Source organism: Aureobasidium namibiae (genome assembly GCF_000721765.1).
Source record: "Aureobasidium namibiae CBS 147.97 unplaced genomic scaffold scaffold_34, whole genome shotgun sequence".
NCBI classification, from domain to species: domain Eukaryota; kingdom Fungi; phylum Ascomycota; class Dothideomycetes; order Dothideales; family Saccotheciaceae; genus Aureobasidium; species Aureobasidium namibiae.
This window is the reverse complement of record NW_013581175.1, coordinates 64,961-81,629: the sequence shown is the minus strand read 5'-3', so window position 1 is coordinate 81,629 and position 16,669 is coordinate 64,961. Positions and strand designations below refer to the sequence as shown.

Here is a 16,669-nt window from a genome sequence, read left to right as displayed (position 1 = left end):
CCTAACCCTAACCCTAACCCTAACCCTAACCCTAACCCTAACCCTAACCCTAACCCTAACCCTAACCCTAACCCTAACCCTAACCCTAACCCTAGAACCTTAACTCGAAGTTGTGACCCTAAACCCTAATTTTATGAGGGGTTTCGAAGGTTTCGACTCGAACCCTTTGTCTTCTATTACTAGATGGAACAAGGACAGATAGGGACAAAGAAGGAAGAACCAATAGGAGACGGCTTATAGGTTTGCTGTAGAACCAAGTAGCCTGATCAATTAAATCAATCAATCAATCGATTATGGGTAGATCTGTTGGCTACGAGTTATCTATACGTTACTACATACTATTCCGTTTACATTTACGCTTGGGTGCAAGCTAGGAATTGTCCTCCGGAGGCCCCTTCATGGGTGATTAGACCACAAAAGGTAGATATAGGGTTACTCTCCACGCCACTATAATCGGCAGTATTGTGCAGATAGACAATCCGATGGTCTCCTGTGTTCCGATTATTTTTGCCACCATTATAATATGTGGTCCCAGCAATAATAGGATACTCCTTCATGTTTACATCCTCTGCTACGCATTTGGAGGAAAGGGCAACGCCCTCATAGTTGTTAAATTGATGCTGGTAACTCTCTTCTAGAAGGGCTTAGTTTTTCATTTGCTACGGTGTTAGGGATGAGACTTACTACCCCTTGTCATGCCAGCGTTCTCAAGCAGAGTTCCGTACTGAGCCGCCTGGTAGATCGATTTGGAATCGAACGTGGTACTACCTATAAACAATGTTAGATCGAATGACTTGACCATAGTTCTATGGATACATACCACACTTCCAGGATACAGATGGGCCATCAGTAAGGTCAACAGGAACCAGAGAAGGGTCGTCGCGGCGATCTAGCTCCAAGATCGTAGGAGCACCGACGGCACTGCCAACGAGCAAAAGAATCTCGAGGCAAGATCTCATGGCGTAAATGATATAATAGGGTGATTACTGTAGCAAAGAATCCGATTTTACAAAACTATTCCAGAAAAAGATATGGTTATAAGCAAGTAGGGCAGCGAGAAGACCTTAAATATTTTCAGTAATAGCAGGACCTTAGAGGTTTGTGTCGATCTCATCAGACACTAGAGAATATTGTATCCTGTTTGCTCTGAAGGATTGTTCCCAAGTAGCATGATATCACAAGGATCAGAGTATTGGGTTCCGACAGATAGAGACTAGCTTCTCATTTAAGGGATGGTATTGGAAGTAGGAAAGGCCGACTACGTCGGTCGATTAACTGATCCACTTAAGAGGCGAAGGATGCATTGAATCCCAACACGGCCTGATTGTCCGCTATTGTTATAATGATAGATTGTACGGTGTAGACAGAACTCAACAGATAAAGAATAGCGCTAGGGATAAGACTTAGAGATAGACACATATCGTTCATGTTTGCGGCTCACAGCTGCGATTATGTGCGAGGTAGATTCCACACATGACAAGAAGGGATCAAACAGATCAAAAAAATCTGTAAGGGCGATCTGACTTTTCTCTAACTGTATCTCAACCAACCAAATGGTACCGCGCATTATCCGGAGCGAGTCTTGGATGCATAGAAGGATCAGTTACACGTTAGCAGATCCGCAGATCCTGAAGATTACGGCCGAAGTGAACGTCACCGCCGTCGAACTCCATAAGAGTGGTTTCTTGGTTAGCGTTGGTCTTGAGACTTAATGGATCCATCGCTTTGAATCGAGGGATCACACGATGTGCAACCTTCTCTAGTCAGCCAAGTCGTCTGCAAGTGGGGTGTGGTCCAATTAGGTCTTTAGTGCCAAGATGCTCCGCAAATGCTGCTAGGAAATGGTGCGTGCCATGATTTAATTTGCGCTATGGCAGTAGTAACATATCGACAGACTTGGCTCTATATCGACTAGTCTTATATGCACAATGATCTAGGTTAGCCAGCTAACGCCCATGACGTGCGGCATACCCTTAATAGGTGCAGAACGATCGGTAAGGCTGGGTGAGTCCTATGACATCATCGTAACGTGAACTAAAAGACTGCTCTGTACCTCTGCCGATGTGAGTGATAATAGTTATTCTGGATGTTTCCCAACTACTTCCCCAACTGCTTTTTGAAAAATCCAAGCCTACAACTTCCACCTGCCTCCTATCTGTTCTGGTTCATCACATCCCGATCTTTCGTTGAAACAGTAGCCATGTCACTAGCTTGGTACGACGAAGCTGTTGCACCGGATGGGGATTCTGAAGACGGGTGCCGCCCAGAGGAAGCTCAAGCCTTGAGGATGTATCTTGACGACAAGATAGAGGTGAAGGAAGCTGCGCGGCTGATTACGAAGCCGACCGAGTCCTCTCAAAATCCAGGAGCTGGCCTGCCGAACCTATGGGGTCTCTTACAGGATGCCTTAATCGAATTACCAAACTCTCAATCAAAAATTGTTCATCTGCTCCAGACTATACGAGAGCTGCCCAACTTTGATCTGGATTTGCTTTGCAAAGAGCGTAGCGGTCCTCTTGAAAATCCCAACAGCTCCCTCTGGCAAAAGCTTCCTTCGTTCGCAAATCAGTGGTACGATACCAATTGGTGGTACTATCAAAACCAATGGCGAGACAAACCAAGCCTCTTTGAGTCCGTGGATAAAGTCAATCAAATCGCCAATCTGGCTCGTAGCGAAGCGCTCCTTGCACAGACCGACATCTTAGGAGAAATGGCTCGATACGAAGGCCTGTCTCGACTTTGCGATACCCTTGAAGACAGCACAGCTATCCTCGAGATAGAACTTTATGCCGTGAGAGAATGGCTGCTGAATGCGCAAGATCTACTTCGCGATATGTCACAAACTCCCCGCATGCACTATCTCTTATATTCCAATCTTGACTTTACAGAGAAGATTGCAAAGAAAGAGATGCATCCAGCTGTTAAGAACAAACGTAGTCTTTGGAAAGGACCTGGAGGCACAAGCCCTAAAAGGTGGAGCTTTTGGAAAGAGCGCTTGCAATATCTTGAGGGTCATGCTATCTTGGATGAAGCTACTAAGAAAGTCGCAAGAGAAGCTTTAGCTGCTATGAGATAGCTAGAGACTTGTATGGCGAGAAGAAGCAAGAAGCAAGAAGCAATCCCGCATGTGAGAATTAAACACATCTATGTGGTACAATTCGTAGAAGAAATTGAGAAGTCAGATTAGCTAAAGCAAAAGTCGGTTTGAATTATAGGTTTTACTCACAAATCTTGAGCTTCTAAGGGCCTGCTTGCACTTTAGGTAGACATAAAGACGTCATATAAAATGGGATACACAGGCTTCTCGTTTTAGCTGCATTTCCTATAAAAGTTACAAGCAGCTGCTATGGTAGATCAAATGGTTCGACCTTTGCTTATACTTTAGGCTCTTAGAGTATATATATTCTTGCTTACAAGGAGATCTATTCCTTATCCGACTACCGCAGTAATCTGCTGACCCTTTCATAAGAAGTAGACGAACCCCATCATATGGCAAAGGTCCTCGCCATGTCCTGTTAGCCACATCGTCAGGGATGCTTGCTTCGATGATCTTACCGACACATTGGTTGCCGATCAAGTACATACTGTCTAAGGAGTGACGAAGCGTGCTCTCACGATGGGAGCGCAGAAGAAGAAACCCTAATCTGCAGCCGAGCACAAGAGATTCTTTCCAACTCAGTGTATGTCAACAGTCGTCTTCACGCAGTCGCCTCACATGCATCAGGCTTTTGCGGTACCTGTTAGTAGGGATATACCAGTACGTCTCCGGCTCGACAGACTCAGTGATCCTGTGGGTCTTGTGGCATGCTGTCGATATGCTGCGCATGTATGGAGGGCTCGATCAACAACAGGTAGACTCGTCAGAATCCCACCATGGTAGCCCGCGGAACGATAGCCTCGGTCGAATGACGATCCACTGCGGGAGGTTGATCTCTCCATGATAACGAGGTTTGGCTAAAGCAATGACGCATCTCGTCGACGAAGGAGATCACACTAGTAGCTCTACTCGACGTATATGTGTCTCGCGAGAACTGCTCAATCTACCAAGCAATGCTATCATTCATAGAGACTAGTACTACAATGCTTACATGTGCATGCCTACGGAGCAGGGATCAGACGATCACAACTTCGTCAATCGAACGCAAACTCTACAATTGTCTTGGAGATATGGCAGGTCACCATTAAAGTGCTTCATTTGATCACACTGGTACGCTCTTCGAGGAGGAGCCAACTAGTGCGCATGACCCACATGATCCTTATACTAAGTGCTTCTTTTTTCTTATCTAAGGCAGCACCCCGAGAAGTTACTTGTAGAACTTTTTACATGACATACGAGTCACTCGGTATAGTCAGTCTATGAGCGACAAGGAATCAGCGTATGGATGGGATATATACAACTGCCAAAACGGCCAGGGAAAAAGGAAAGCGATAGTCCTGTAGGAGGATTTTCGCCCAGCACTACTACTGTCTTGGCTGGACTGCAGAGCACTTGGCGATGACTCGCGTAGACTGCAACCTGATAAATGGCGGTTGTTTGCAGGGCGAATTCGAATGACGTAATTTCTTGAGTCAGCCACCAAGCATGTTAATAACTGCTTGTGTGCTCCCATCAGTTTACTTTTCGTCTTTCACAACACTACCCAAGTTCATGTATCAAGAGCAGACCCATCTCTGTCACAAGGTATAGCTACCTCAACACTACTGCTACAACTTGAGGATGGTGAGAATAATCCCGAATACGTCAAAGTCATATTCATTACTCTTATCAAACTTATCGACTACAAAGAAGAAGGCATCGTAAGTATATTTTATACAAGAAGTGTGATCGGAAATGTTGCTAATTATCTTCTATAGGAGCCTGATATAGCTGCATACAAAGCCGCTAGGACGATTAATGCACTACGTCCGGATAATCATCCCAAGGATTCAGACCAGAATAAACTTCCCCCATACAACTTTTTATATAGGGTATGGAGTACAATTTTCAGTGTTGTTAGACAAGCACAGCCTGACCACGCCATTCAGATGATTGTAAATCTGGTAGCTAAAATGAAGAAGCTCGATGTGATAACACTCCATATCTGGGGGCAAGATATAAGGCTCTGGATAGAACTTGATCCCAGAACTCTAGGCAAGGCTAATCAGCCCGGCCGAATCAATTAGAAAACAAATTAATTCATAAGCTTTCCTCTTGCGTAGAAGCGTCTCTGTAAATACTTCCAGTGGTCTAAGATTCACCGACAAAGATAGTGATGGACTGGTCTCGTAGCTCAAGAAATGCAAAAGTTTTCTGTGTGTACACTGCTGTACTAGTATGCTATATGGGTATCCTGAATGCAACAGCAGGCGCGTAGTTGCAGAGGCAATTCTTGGCGAACTTTAGACCTACGATAGCAAAGTGCAGACTGCAATATCTTCCCACCTAAAGGTTTAATGAAGTTTCCAAATGATGCGAAAGTTGTCGTAGTGTATGAGCTGTAAATGGTTAGTGCTACATAAGTATTTGACTGTGTTTAGGTTAGATAGATAATGGGTCCTTGAGGGGGTCTTTCAAGTAGAGATTACCATCTTAGGCGTACTAAGCAATCCCGCCATACCGCATTCGGGGAATCTTTCAGTAAAAGACCCAGCTATCTACTAGGGTGCGGATACATTGATTACTGCTCAACAGTTGATACGCCTCACTAGCTTGGTCAACACGCCGTTCCCGCATTTGAAAAGCCTAGAGTTGTGTTGGGAAGCAGACACACTCCTCTGGATTCCACAGTGCTTTCCTGCCGTAACGTGGTTGCAATTCAACAAAACATCACAGCGCAGAGACGGATCTATACTCGAACAGATCGCGAGCGTGTCTCAACTACAAATCGCACACAGAAGGGTGCAGAAGGCGACCGCCTCATGCAGTGGCCTCTGTGGGGATCCTGGTTCTTGACGGAATCCTCAGAGTGGGATACCGCATTCGGTAATGATTGTCGTGAAAACCATACGCTCAACTCAGCTCATGCACACGAGTGGCAAGCTGAAAAACGGCTAGCACAATCAATAGCTAAGTACAACTGGGTAAATGTTGGATCAAGTCGGCTTGCATAGAGTTCGAGCAGATAGAGGTGAACTCGTCTAAAAACTTTGTTGAACCATCCGCATGTCTCAATCCAGAGGACGGCCATTCTTCCCGGACAAGAAAAGCGCCAAGCGGTCTCGCACGAAATGACAGATCGTACAATGTCTCATGAAGTCAATCGCTAGACACTCTTCGAAGCATACAAGATATCTTCCTAGGATGCCTCAAGACCTGATTTCACCAGTCAAATTGAATATGTTCCCAGCTTTGCTATGAATGCTGATGAGATATAGTGGTAAAGCGACCGCATTACGGATGAGATCATCTCAATCTCGACCGTCACCTCGGAATCCTAGCGTATCAGGAGTGACCGTTGTGTCCCGACTCACAGGTTCATTTTGGCGGTGCCATTGGTGTGAAGAGAAAGAACGCTGGCGCCTTTGCACATATGTCCTGGACACTATATAGGAGGATACCGCCTCTACAAAGTCACTAGTCTGAGAGTGAACGACGCTACTGATCCATTGAATTAGCTCCAACTTGATTCTGGCAGCCATCACGACTGCGCTCGCTTAGCAGGCTCGAAATAATATGTGCATCGTCTTTGTGTCTCAACTTCTCTTTCGAAAGCATAACCCATTTAATGATCGCCGTTTAGCTGGCACAAAGTGGAAACACAATAAAGAGCGTGATTCGATGCAAGGATCAATAGTTGGGTTCACTTCAGCTCCATAATCTCTCAAGCGTTTTCTGCAGGTCAAATTATGCAGATTGTCACCCCCTATCCCTTAGTGTGGACGGTAAGATCGAATCGCGCTTGTACTGACCATGGACGCTTTGGCTGAAGAGCATATATAAACTCTAACCATTCCACGTTCCGATTTTCATTAATCTACCTCACGCATACTCACTTTAATTCAAGATCATCACGATGTGCTCAATCGTTTCTGACGCAATCAAGAACTTCGAGAATCAAGGCGAGAAAGAGAAACTTGCTAACGATGCTCTTGATATGATGATGGAGCTTGCTGAACAGCAGATGGCAGCTTCTAAGCTCAAAGTAACGTCAGTGACCTTTTGCTCAGCATGCCATAATTTGCTGATCGGCGGTATTTGCAGAAACGGTAACGTCGACACGAAGCATATCCCTATCGGTCAGATTCTTTACGAGGACTGGCAAGTCCGTTGCACGGTCTCTACAGACGTGACTGCCATCGGCGATATCATCAAAGACTCGTACTCCGCCTTCGCAAAGGGTAACATGGCCGACGGTATCGCTAGTGTACTTGCTGGTGGTCTCAAAATCGTCATGGGTACCTACGTGGGCAACAAATCTACCAGAGAAGTCTAGTACGTCCGGCAAGCCTCAATCCTTGTCTGCGTAAGTTGACCCATAAATTCTAGCTCAATCACTACGGGCGACCTTGGTGGCTTGCAAAGAGCTGATATCAGGATCTTCGCATATCGTTTCACTGCAAGCCAGTCCTTGTTGTACAAATCCTGATGGAAATTCCCGCCCCTTCGATTCTCTGCTGCGTTGTCTTTGATCCTCAGAAGGCGCAGCATAGGTACAATATCCTCCCGCTACTCGTCTGGATTCAGTAGAAAGAGCTCTGCAAGAAGTCCTGGCCCGTACTAACCAGATCTACGACGAAAAGCTTGACTTGTGTCATAGAGAGCTCGAGCGCTTTATACGACACAGTCTCCTGTTCGTCTGACCAGCTGATGTACCCAAGACAGGTCGTGCTGTCTCGTACCTTCCTGCCATACATACTTAGTCTAGTTGCCCAGGCAAATGGTGATCTGCTCCCATGGATCAAGAACCTATCTCGCATGTCGTCAAGAAGGTCGCATGGGTCGTCTGCCTCACCCTCTGTAACTGCCAAAACAGCTCTCTGCGCAACGAGCATTTGGCTAATTTTGATAAAGCGAGACAGAGTAAATCTAAAGGCGTTTGCGTCCATAAAGATGCCTTTTCTCTCATCGATCGCCATTACAGCGAAAAAACCCACGATCACACTCTCGAAGAGGTCACCCTTGAGCGTATGATCAACTAGAAATATGCAGAAAAGAAGACATTCGCGATCGAGTTCTGTCTCCACTTGCGCAACATCTTGACTCTTAGAATGGTGTCCGTTTGTCAAAGGCGTATCGACTTCCTGTACAATCGACAAAAACTTTTCTCCCTTCGCTAGGAGCCGATCAAGCAAGGCGCCTTGCTTTGGTGTAAGTTGATGTGCAAGCTCGATGCCCTGATCAACTGCTACTGTTCGACAGACAAAGCAGATCAAGCGCTTCCAAAGGCCCTTATACTGACGATAAGATGCTTTTTGTAATTTGACCATAAGTGGTCTATCAAAAGCCCGTGGACGCTGCATAAAGCTATTAATCCTTGTTTGGTCAAAGACATTAATCTTATCTTGGCAGATGGACTCATATGCTTGCTCTACCACCCGATCTAAGCTCTCTCCTAGCGGGAATAGAAGGGCCTCCTTCACAGGATCCGCAAGGTAGGCGAGCGGTGCTAGAGTAGCAAAGGCGTGACCTTTCACATATCGAATTCATCTTGTCATCTCTAACCAAGGAGAAGAATCGACTCTAGTCTGGCTTTGATCACTAATCTCTTGGCAAGAAAAGTGGTTCGCCTCCTCTTTCGATTCGAGCGTAGACAGGATGTGCGAGGAAATTGCTTCTTTTCCAGATCTCAAAGCTCTAACTTGTTCGCGAGCAAGAATTTGTTCCAGATCCAAAAACTGAGTTGCTTTGGAGTCCACTTTAAAGAATCGTATCCAGAGGGCGTTGCGAAAGAACGTCTGGCAGCAACAAAGACTTTCCCATGGGACGATCCAAGTCTGTGCTGCTTTTACACGTACATTGCCATCTCTTTTGTTCGGATTCACCCACTTGTGGACAGATTTGCAATGCTCTTGCATTCCAGCAACCGACCTGCATATGTAACCACACTGCTGGCCAGCGCTGTCGTAGCTTGTACATATTAGTCCGTCATAATATGTTCTAAAGTCCTTAATAGGTTCTGCATCTAGATCTGGATATACAACTTCCTGGACGGTTCGGGAGACGGAATTGCCTAGATTATCGATGACAGACTGGATTCCTTTGATCGATTGACTGCTAACAGGAGAATGCTTGTCTGCAAACGGCTTTTAACAGCGTGTGGGGGGACTACAAACTGACACGATCTCCAGATTATGATTTTGTATTGTGGCAGATGGGTAAGATAAGCATCGAATTCGTCTGTAGGGAAGAACATAATTGACAAGTGATGCAAAGAGGCGTTCCAGAGATAGACTCAGATTGATATAAGGTAGCAAGGCCGGCATATACAAAAGATAGCTCGAGGTGAGGCAAGAAATGTCTGAGGACTGTAGAACGCGTGGTAGTCAGGACGGGCAGCGCGCCGAATAGCGCGTCGACCAGCGCGTCGGCTCAAATGCTCCCGGCGGATCTCTAAATGCCCGTACTCTATCATGCTAGAAGCTGCGCGATGTTTCGTTGTTAATGATCAGGTAGACGGTTGAGATTGGTGTTTGGATATAGACAATTAGGAATTATGGTTTAATTAACATACAGAAAAGATATATGGATATACGGATGTTCTAAGATTGTGTGCAAATAAAAGGTCTGACGTTGCGGCAGAACTCCGGAGGGAGGGTCAGAATGTTTGAAAGGTCGGTTTGTTCGTCGCATGGAAGTGAGATTACTCCAAGTCTGTTGCTGTGCGCTCCTGTCCCTTGTCCCAATGTGCTGCTGCTGCGCGCGCCAATCTCACGTCGCTGCTTTATGATGAATAATAAGGATCTGGTCTGTCTGTAAACCCATCGATCATGTACTCATACCGCATCTATACTACAGCGGAGATAAGACCAGCGATGAAGGAGGCGGCAGGAAAAAGGTGAGGAGATCTCTCATACCTGCTAGGAGGCTATAGCAAGAAGAGAGAGCTACGCACGGGGAAGTCAGCGGATGGCCCGATGGAGAAATGGGCGCCAAATTTGGAAATGGTGAAGATAACGATCCAGTTCCGTCAACAGACAACGAGGATGGGGGCTACGCCACTACAAGGGCAGAGCGAGGAAGGACAGGGATAGGGTAGTCTTGAATTTTCCTTGTTCTTTTTCACCAGATCGGACTTGAGATTAAGCAACGGCCGCAGTGGTTAAGCAACGTTCAGGATAGCTCATACAGCCGACAAGACTGTAAATAGCTTACAAGAATCAACGAATCAACCAACCAATCTATTAGCTAGAGGGAGCTAGAACGGAATAAGGACAGATAGGGACAAAGAAGGAAGAGCCAGAAGGAGACGGCTGAAAGGTTTGCTGTAGAACGAAGTAGCCTAATCGATTGGATCGATCGATCAATTGATCAATCAATCAATCTAGTAGTAGAACGGCTCTAAGCACATCTTCTGTCAGATCCTAATAGCAACAACCACAAGCTTCAGCACACTTGCAACGTTCCTATGGCCTGTATTAGTCTATCTTTCTTTGTGTTTTGCAAATTCTCTACGTACTCCAGGGCTAGCGCAGCTCAATGGGTTAGTGGCTGGCGTGGGGCCTTGACAGCAGAGATAATAGCAGAAGCTCGAACTATAGCAATTTTTACCAGGGCCTGAAATTAGAGTACCAAAGTAAGTATCTCTCAAATGAACTGAATGGTAATGGACATGTACGTACATTTTGGCTGAGGATATACGCCAGGAACACATTCGCCTGCATCGATCTTTTGGATCTCCGGGGCATTTTGGAGACACTAGAAGTGATAAGCTAAATCTAAGCCATTAAGCTAAGCACCGTACATTGTTGTCGACTCCTGGCGGGGCACAATCCATATTTTCAGGCCCACAGCAAGTATTCTGCGTGAAAGCACCAGTAATAAAGCCTAAAGCCAAAACGGAAAGGGCTATAAGCTTCATGTTGGATACTGTGAGTAGCGTTGGGGGATATCGATGTTCCGGACTTTGAGAAGAATCGAAAACGAAGGAGGTATAGAGTAACGACGCCATTATATATAGGCAATCGATGTCTAAGGTCGATGTCTTGAAAAGACGAAGTCTGCTAAGCGCCGGATCCTACGGGGTGGAGGGTGCTATGCCCCATTGCAACCTCACAATCTTCGCGCGAACTTTCTTTACGACCGTAAGCTAGTGCATGCATGATTGGAAAGGATTTCAAGATCTGCAGCGAAGGATTGCTGGATCCACATTGACATCGCTTCTTGGAGTGCCCGCGGTTGTAGAATGACGCACACACACAAGACTGACAATTTGCGAGTGAAACAGGCCCCTCCAACGCGTCTTCAGAATGTCCTCCTCATCTACCACGGCTCGCTCTGTCTCAAGCCCATAAGATCTACAACATGAATTTTCATCTCTGTTTCTTCTTCAACCTCTTGCACTATCTGCGTCTGACCCAGGCCTTAGATGTTCTCAATTTGAGCGGTGCAGAACTTCGCGACTTTACCGAAAGCTACCATGGCAGCATTTTTGTAGAATTCTGGGCCTCTCCATGCCTTGCGTGCGACTACCTGGACCCTGTCTTGGAACAAACCGTGCATCTCGTCTCTGATGACAACATCCTCATAGTCAAGGTACAATGCGACAACAGCAACGAAGACAGAGACATGTGCCGTAGTTACGGCGTTACGTCGAAACCTACCCTTATGGTTTTCAATGGCCCACATCAATATCAGACATACGTCGGGAGACAGCGGGCAAACAGGTAGAAGATGAACACTCTGGCAGATTGTCTCAAGCTAACTCTCATAGCATATCCTGGTTTATGAAAAGACTGAATCGCCCATCGGTCATTGAGATAACCAAAGAGAACATCGACCATGTCAAAATGAGTGGCGATCTTGCTGTGATCGGTTTTGTCGATGATCTTGACACAGAGGCAAAATCCGAGTTTCTGTCCACAGCTGAGAGCCTTCATGGCATTCATGCGTTCGGAATCAGCAGCAGCAGGGATCTCGCGTCTTCTGAAAATGCGTCGTTCCCTGGTGTCATGGTCTACAATCGTGACAGCGATAGCGCGATCAGCTTCCCAACCTCCATGACTCTCACTGGGCAAAGCTTAGGCCAGTTCTTGGAAGCTCAAAACCACCCACTTATTAGGGAGATCGATTTCGACACCTTCGATGATTATCGCAAGGTACGCAAGCAGTTCGATCAGATAATTCTGAAGTCCCATCAGTAGCCATGTTAACTCATATGCAGTCTGCGCCCGTCCTCGGATTGATCTTTGTACAGACGAAAGCAGAACGTTTGCATTTTACCAATTCTCTGCAGGATGTGGCCAGGAGATATCAAGGTCGGATCACGTTCGGCACAGTTGATGCAGACCAATTTGGAGCTGCTTCAGTAAAGCTTGGTCTGACCTATGGAAAATGGCCTGCCTTTGCAGTCGAGAACATCCTGGATGACGCTGTTTACCCGCTCGATCAACAAATCGTCATGACTGTGCCGGCGATTGAGGCATTTGTCCTCAGCTTGGTAGAAGACAGCTCTATATCTGATGGGAAAGGGGCCGAATCGATCGTTAAGTCCACAAGACAGGGAGAAGGTCACACGGAGTTGTAGTGAAGACCTCTGCTAGCGCGAGCGCGAACGTTCACATATGCATATCTTGTTCATTCTAGTATCTCTAGTCGATGGGGTTGAACATACACTTACTAGTCTAAAGTGCGGAAAAGGATACAGCACAGAGTGGTACGCAAATGTGTTTAATCTCTGGCGAGGCTTGACAGAATCATCACTATTCATTGTATATGTTTACACATCACCACTATTCATTGTATATGTTTGCACATCACCACTTACGGTATCTGTCAGAACTTGATCTGAGGCAAAAAAATGATGACGATGTTTTGGTGCAAGACGTTATCTTGGCGTACTGCTAAAGTAACTCCTACAGTATCTCCTCCTTATAACGATCACTCGTTATAACGATTGCGCTAGCACGAACCGATGAATGGTCCGTGGACACACGATATAGCGATATCAGTTCCTTTCTGAGATCAGCGGATTGCCTAAAAAGGTAATTCGATCGTTCTAAACACCTTATAACGATTGAAAAAGAGTGATTATGATGTATCGCTATAGCGAGGTGTTACTGTATTCCCTTTTGGGAACTCGTTTCTGCACGCACTATCACGCTAGCTAGTAAGTGGTAGTTATCTACGCTAGTTTGATACCTGCATAACGCGATCGGCATTTCGACGCCACACGGAGTCTCGCGGATCGTTAGTCCACCCCTGATCAAAAGGGCGTTTCTCCATCCCATGATTGGGATGAGGTTCGAACCTAAAAGCAGTCTTGGATCGGATGGCTCCAAGATCCTGACTGATTGCCGACAAAGTTAATTGCTCGACGTTTTCAGCTTTTTTTGTCTCAGCTTGTGTGTGTCTTCTTACGTCGCAAGTTGCTTCCTCGCTTTAATTTTCACCGCACCGGAGTATCAAGATCATCCATGGAACCTTTTCCTCGTCCTGAATATAAGGCTGGACCCGGATCCAAATATCAGACGATCTATAAGACATCCAGCGCTTCACTCCGTACGAGCTCAGGCACAGTTCAATCCGTTCAGAGGGATAAGGACTTATCACACGAAAGAAGGACCCCTATGTCAAGCCTAACGAGATGCGGGCTGGCAGTAGTAGCTTTGTTTACAGTCGTCGCTGGGGTCTTGCTGCTCCATAATCCGGATTTTCAAATTCAATACAAACGCCAGGTCAACAATAGTGCAAGCACTGTTATCGAGTTCGACAATTATGTCGATATTCCATCAAGCACAACATTACAATGGCACCGTTGTTTCGGCGAAGACTTTTACTGTGCGAAGCTCGAGGTTCCGATGAACCACAACCTAGCTTCTGAGGCAGATGGATCCGACTATTCAATCGTGGAACTTGCGATAATCATGGTGAGTTAGACTCAAAAGAGCATATAGACCGCATCTGGGCTAAATCAATTTTTAAGCTCCCAGGAATCAATCACACTGCAAACCGTAACTATTCTGTTGCTCCTTTGATTGTGAACCCGGGTGGGCCAGGCGGTAGTGGCGTAGAATTCATACGCAACTTGGGTCATGCAATTCAAGAAATGGCCGGTCATGATCGGGACATTGTTTCGTTTGACCCCCGCGGCGTCGGATACACAAAGCCCACTGCTGACTGCTACACATTTCCTACATCTGGCAGCTCGTCAGCTCTAGGTGACTCCGATATCATGCGTGGCCAGTTCAACAGGCTTCAGTTTGCCCTATCCAATGAAGCTGTTGGCCTTGTGAATTCGACTGAGAGTGCCCTGATGCAACGAGACAGCGCTGCACGCGCAGTCGCACAGCTTTGTAAGCAGAAAGATGACCTTGACGGAAAACGGAGCATATTACGACACCTAAATACTCAAAATGTCGCGAGAGACATGTTGTACATTGTCGACGCATGGGATGACTGGCTTGAGACGTTCAAAGCTCATACGACTCCACAGATGAATGACAAAGTCATGGAAAGGTCCAAAGGGATGCTGAGTTTTTTGGGATTCTCTTATGGTACGTCGTTGATCTTCGAGTGAATATCTCTGATCCAAAGCTAAATATTACTTAGGGACTCTACTAGGTGCGACGTTCGCTACTATGTTCCCCGACCGGATTGGGCGAATGGTGTTAGATGGTGTTGTAGACGCTGCATCATCCAACATAGCTTTCGCACCAGGGACGCTTGAGGATGCGGACACTGTGTATGACTTGTTTTTCAAGTACTGCGCAGAGGCAGGACCACGCAAATGCGCGATCGCGCGAGACGGCGATCATGCGCACGATGTTGCAAGAAGAGTGGCAGCGGCTTTACAGTCTCTACGCGAACAGTCACTTGTTGGTGTACATGCTGCTACAAAAACCCCCTCGATCATCACGTGGAGTATGCTGAAAGGCGCAATCTTCGGATCGCTTTACAGTCCTGTCACTAGCTTTCCGTTGATCGCCCAGATATACGACTACCTTCATCGCGGCGATCACAACGCGCTGCATGCCAGTATACCACAACTTCACTCAATGATTAGGCAACAATCATATTGTTTACCGCCGACTCAGCATTCCTTCGATCTTGGGGATGCGCAAAATAGTATCAGATGCTCTGACCAAAATCGTCTCAATGCTACCATACCCGAGCTCCTGCAGTCATTCGAAAGCTTGTCACGAGTCTCCTTATTCGCAGACGTCTTCATGAATGTCGGACTCCCTTGCAACGGGTGGTCGATTCCTTCGATTGACTCTCCACTAAGGATGACAGTTCCAGATGGGTGGAAGGAGACGGGCCAGACTAACACATCCTTTCCATTACTGTTTGTGAGTAATACTCACGATCCTATCACTCCACTGCGTGCCGGTATCAGGATGGCGCAAAGATTTTACGGAGCTGGGTTTATCGAGCAAGAAGGTGAAGGCCACTGCAGCATTGCTGAGGTCAGTCTTTGTACTGTCTCCAAGGTCCGAGCGTACTTTCGCGATGGAATTGTGCCTCCTGCTCCAAGACTGAAGGATGGCCAGCATGTCCGAGAAGGATTATGGGACAGATGCGAGACAAATGAGCGGCCCTGGCAACCTCTCCATGCACAAGAGAAGCTCGGAAGTGTATGTGGGATGCAGCGCCCATGGACAAGCTCCGAACTTGACGAGGCGAAGTTCCTTGAGCAACAAAACATCGCACTAGTTCGCGCCTGGAAGAATGTGCAGGAATACATGGTGACTGAGACAATTGAACGTCCATGGTTGGATATCACTCTCATGGCCAATTCTCCTTAGGACGAACATCGTGCTCCAGTCACTCGTTCGCGAAGCAAAGAATTGCAAAGATGAACAACTAGTGTAAATGCCAGTGCATCTCATGACAGGACTGTGAGACATGAACGTTTGCATGATCAATACACTGGGGCTCAAGTCTGTGTAAGAACCACTGTCGTCGGATCCTCTTGATAGACTTGATCGATAACCTTGAAACGAGATTCAAATATTGAACGGACGCTCATAGTATCGAGTTGCCTCATTATTTCTGCTATCTATCGTAGCTCTTCCTTGAGGCCCCTTTGGTACACCTTTATAGCTGCAAGACTTAGAGTCGTTCGGCATGAAATACGGACGTAGCAGCGAGCAATCTTACTGGAGCAGGTACCTCGGTGTACTTTGCCCGTCTGCAATATTCTTGTACATGTGCTAGGCTCAAGTCTAGCTTGATTCGGACTATGGTGCCAGAAATGTAGGATGAAGGACTGAAGCCAAACACAAGAAAGAACGCTAGTAATCTCGCCATTGAATAGTGTGCATGGCAGACGCTAGAGGTAGATTGATCTCGTCGAAGTCATACGGCCGTACCAATTATAGAATGGATTCGTCAAGCTAAGTAAATGCTCAATTTTCTGGATTTACAGCTAATCTAAGCCGTGCGATCTCTTGATGTTAGATTAACTTTTCTCTATCCTGTTGACTGAGACGACTTTTTGAATTGTCCATTAAGCTAAAAAACATGTAGTCGATAGCGGTTTGACTAGAGACTCGGCTTAGCGCTCTTAAGATCATACATAGGATGCGCACC

The 16,669-nt window shown here is 46.4% G+C and overlaps 5 protein-coding genes across 5 annotated transcripts; 4 read left to right on the top strand and 1 right to left on the bottom strand.

Annotated features, from left to right (window-relative positions):
* Positions 1-353: 353 nt before the first annotated feature.
* On the bottom strand, positions 354-959 carry M436DRAFT_86618 (Ribonuclease/ribotoxin; the record flags this gene model as incomplete). Its single annotated transcript, XM_013566935.1, has 3 exons — positions 354-634; positions 685-768; positions 821-959. The coding sequence occupies 3 exons, from the start codon at positions 957-959 to the stop codon at positions 354-356; spliced, it is 504 nt and encodes a 167-aa protein (XP_013422389.1).
* Positions 960-2,200: 1,241 nt separating this feature from the next.
* On the top strand, positions 2,201-3,076 carry M436DRAFT_58952 (uncharacterized protein; the record flags this gene model as incomplete). The annotated part of the gene is made up of 1 exon (XM_013566917.1): positions 2,201-3,076. The coding sequence occupies one exon, from the start codon at positions 2,201-2,203 to the stop codon at positions 3,074-3,076; it is 876 nt and encodes a 291-aa protein (XP_013422371.1).
* Positions 3,077-6,992: 3,916 nt separating this feature from the next.
* M436DRAFT_86617 (uncharacterized protein) lies at positions 6,993-7,565 on the top strand (the record flags this gene model as incomplete). The annotated part of the gene is made up of 3 exons (XM_013566934.1): positions 6,993-7,126; positions 7,181-7,411; positions 7,466-7,565. The coding sequence occupies 3 exons, from the start codon at positions 6,993-6,995 to the stop codon at positions 7,563-7,565; spliced, it is 465 nt and encodes a 154-aa protein (XP_013422388.1).
* Positions 7,566-11,515: 3,950 nt separating this feature from the next.
* M436DRAFT_9372 (uncharacterized protein) lies at positions 11,516-12,578 on the top strand (the record flags this gene model as incomplete). Its single annotated transcript, XM_013566913.1, has 3 exons — positions 11,516-11,802; positions 11,850-12,234; positions 12,300-12,578. Coding segments are annotated over 3 exons (951 nt in total), but the record flags the coding sequence as incomplete, so codon positions are not given.
* Positions 12,579-13,860: 1,282 nt separating this feature from the next.
* Positions 13,861-15,684, top strand: M436DRAFT_33549 (alpha/beta-hydrolase; the record flags this gene model as incomplete). Its single annotated transcript, XM_013566916.1, has 3 exons — positions 13,861-14,004; positions 14,061-14,631; positions 14,687-15,684. Coding segments are annotated over 3 exons (1,713 nt in total), but the record flags the coding sequence as incomplete, so codon positions are not given.
* Positions 15,685-16,669: the final 985 nt, after the last annotated feature.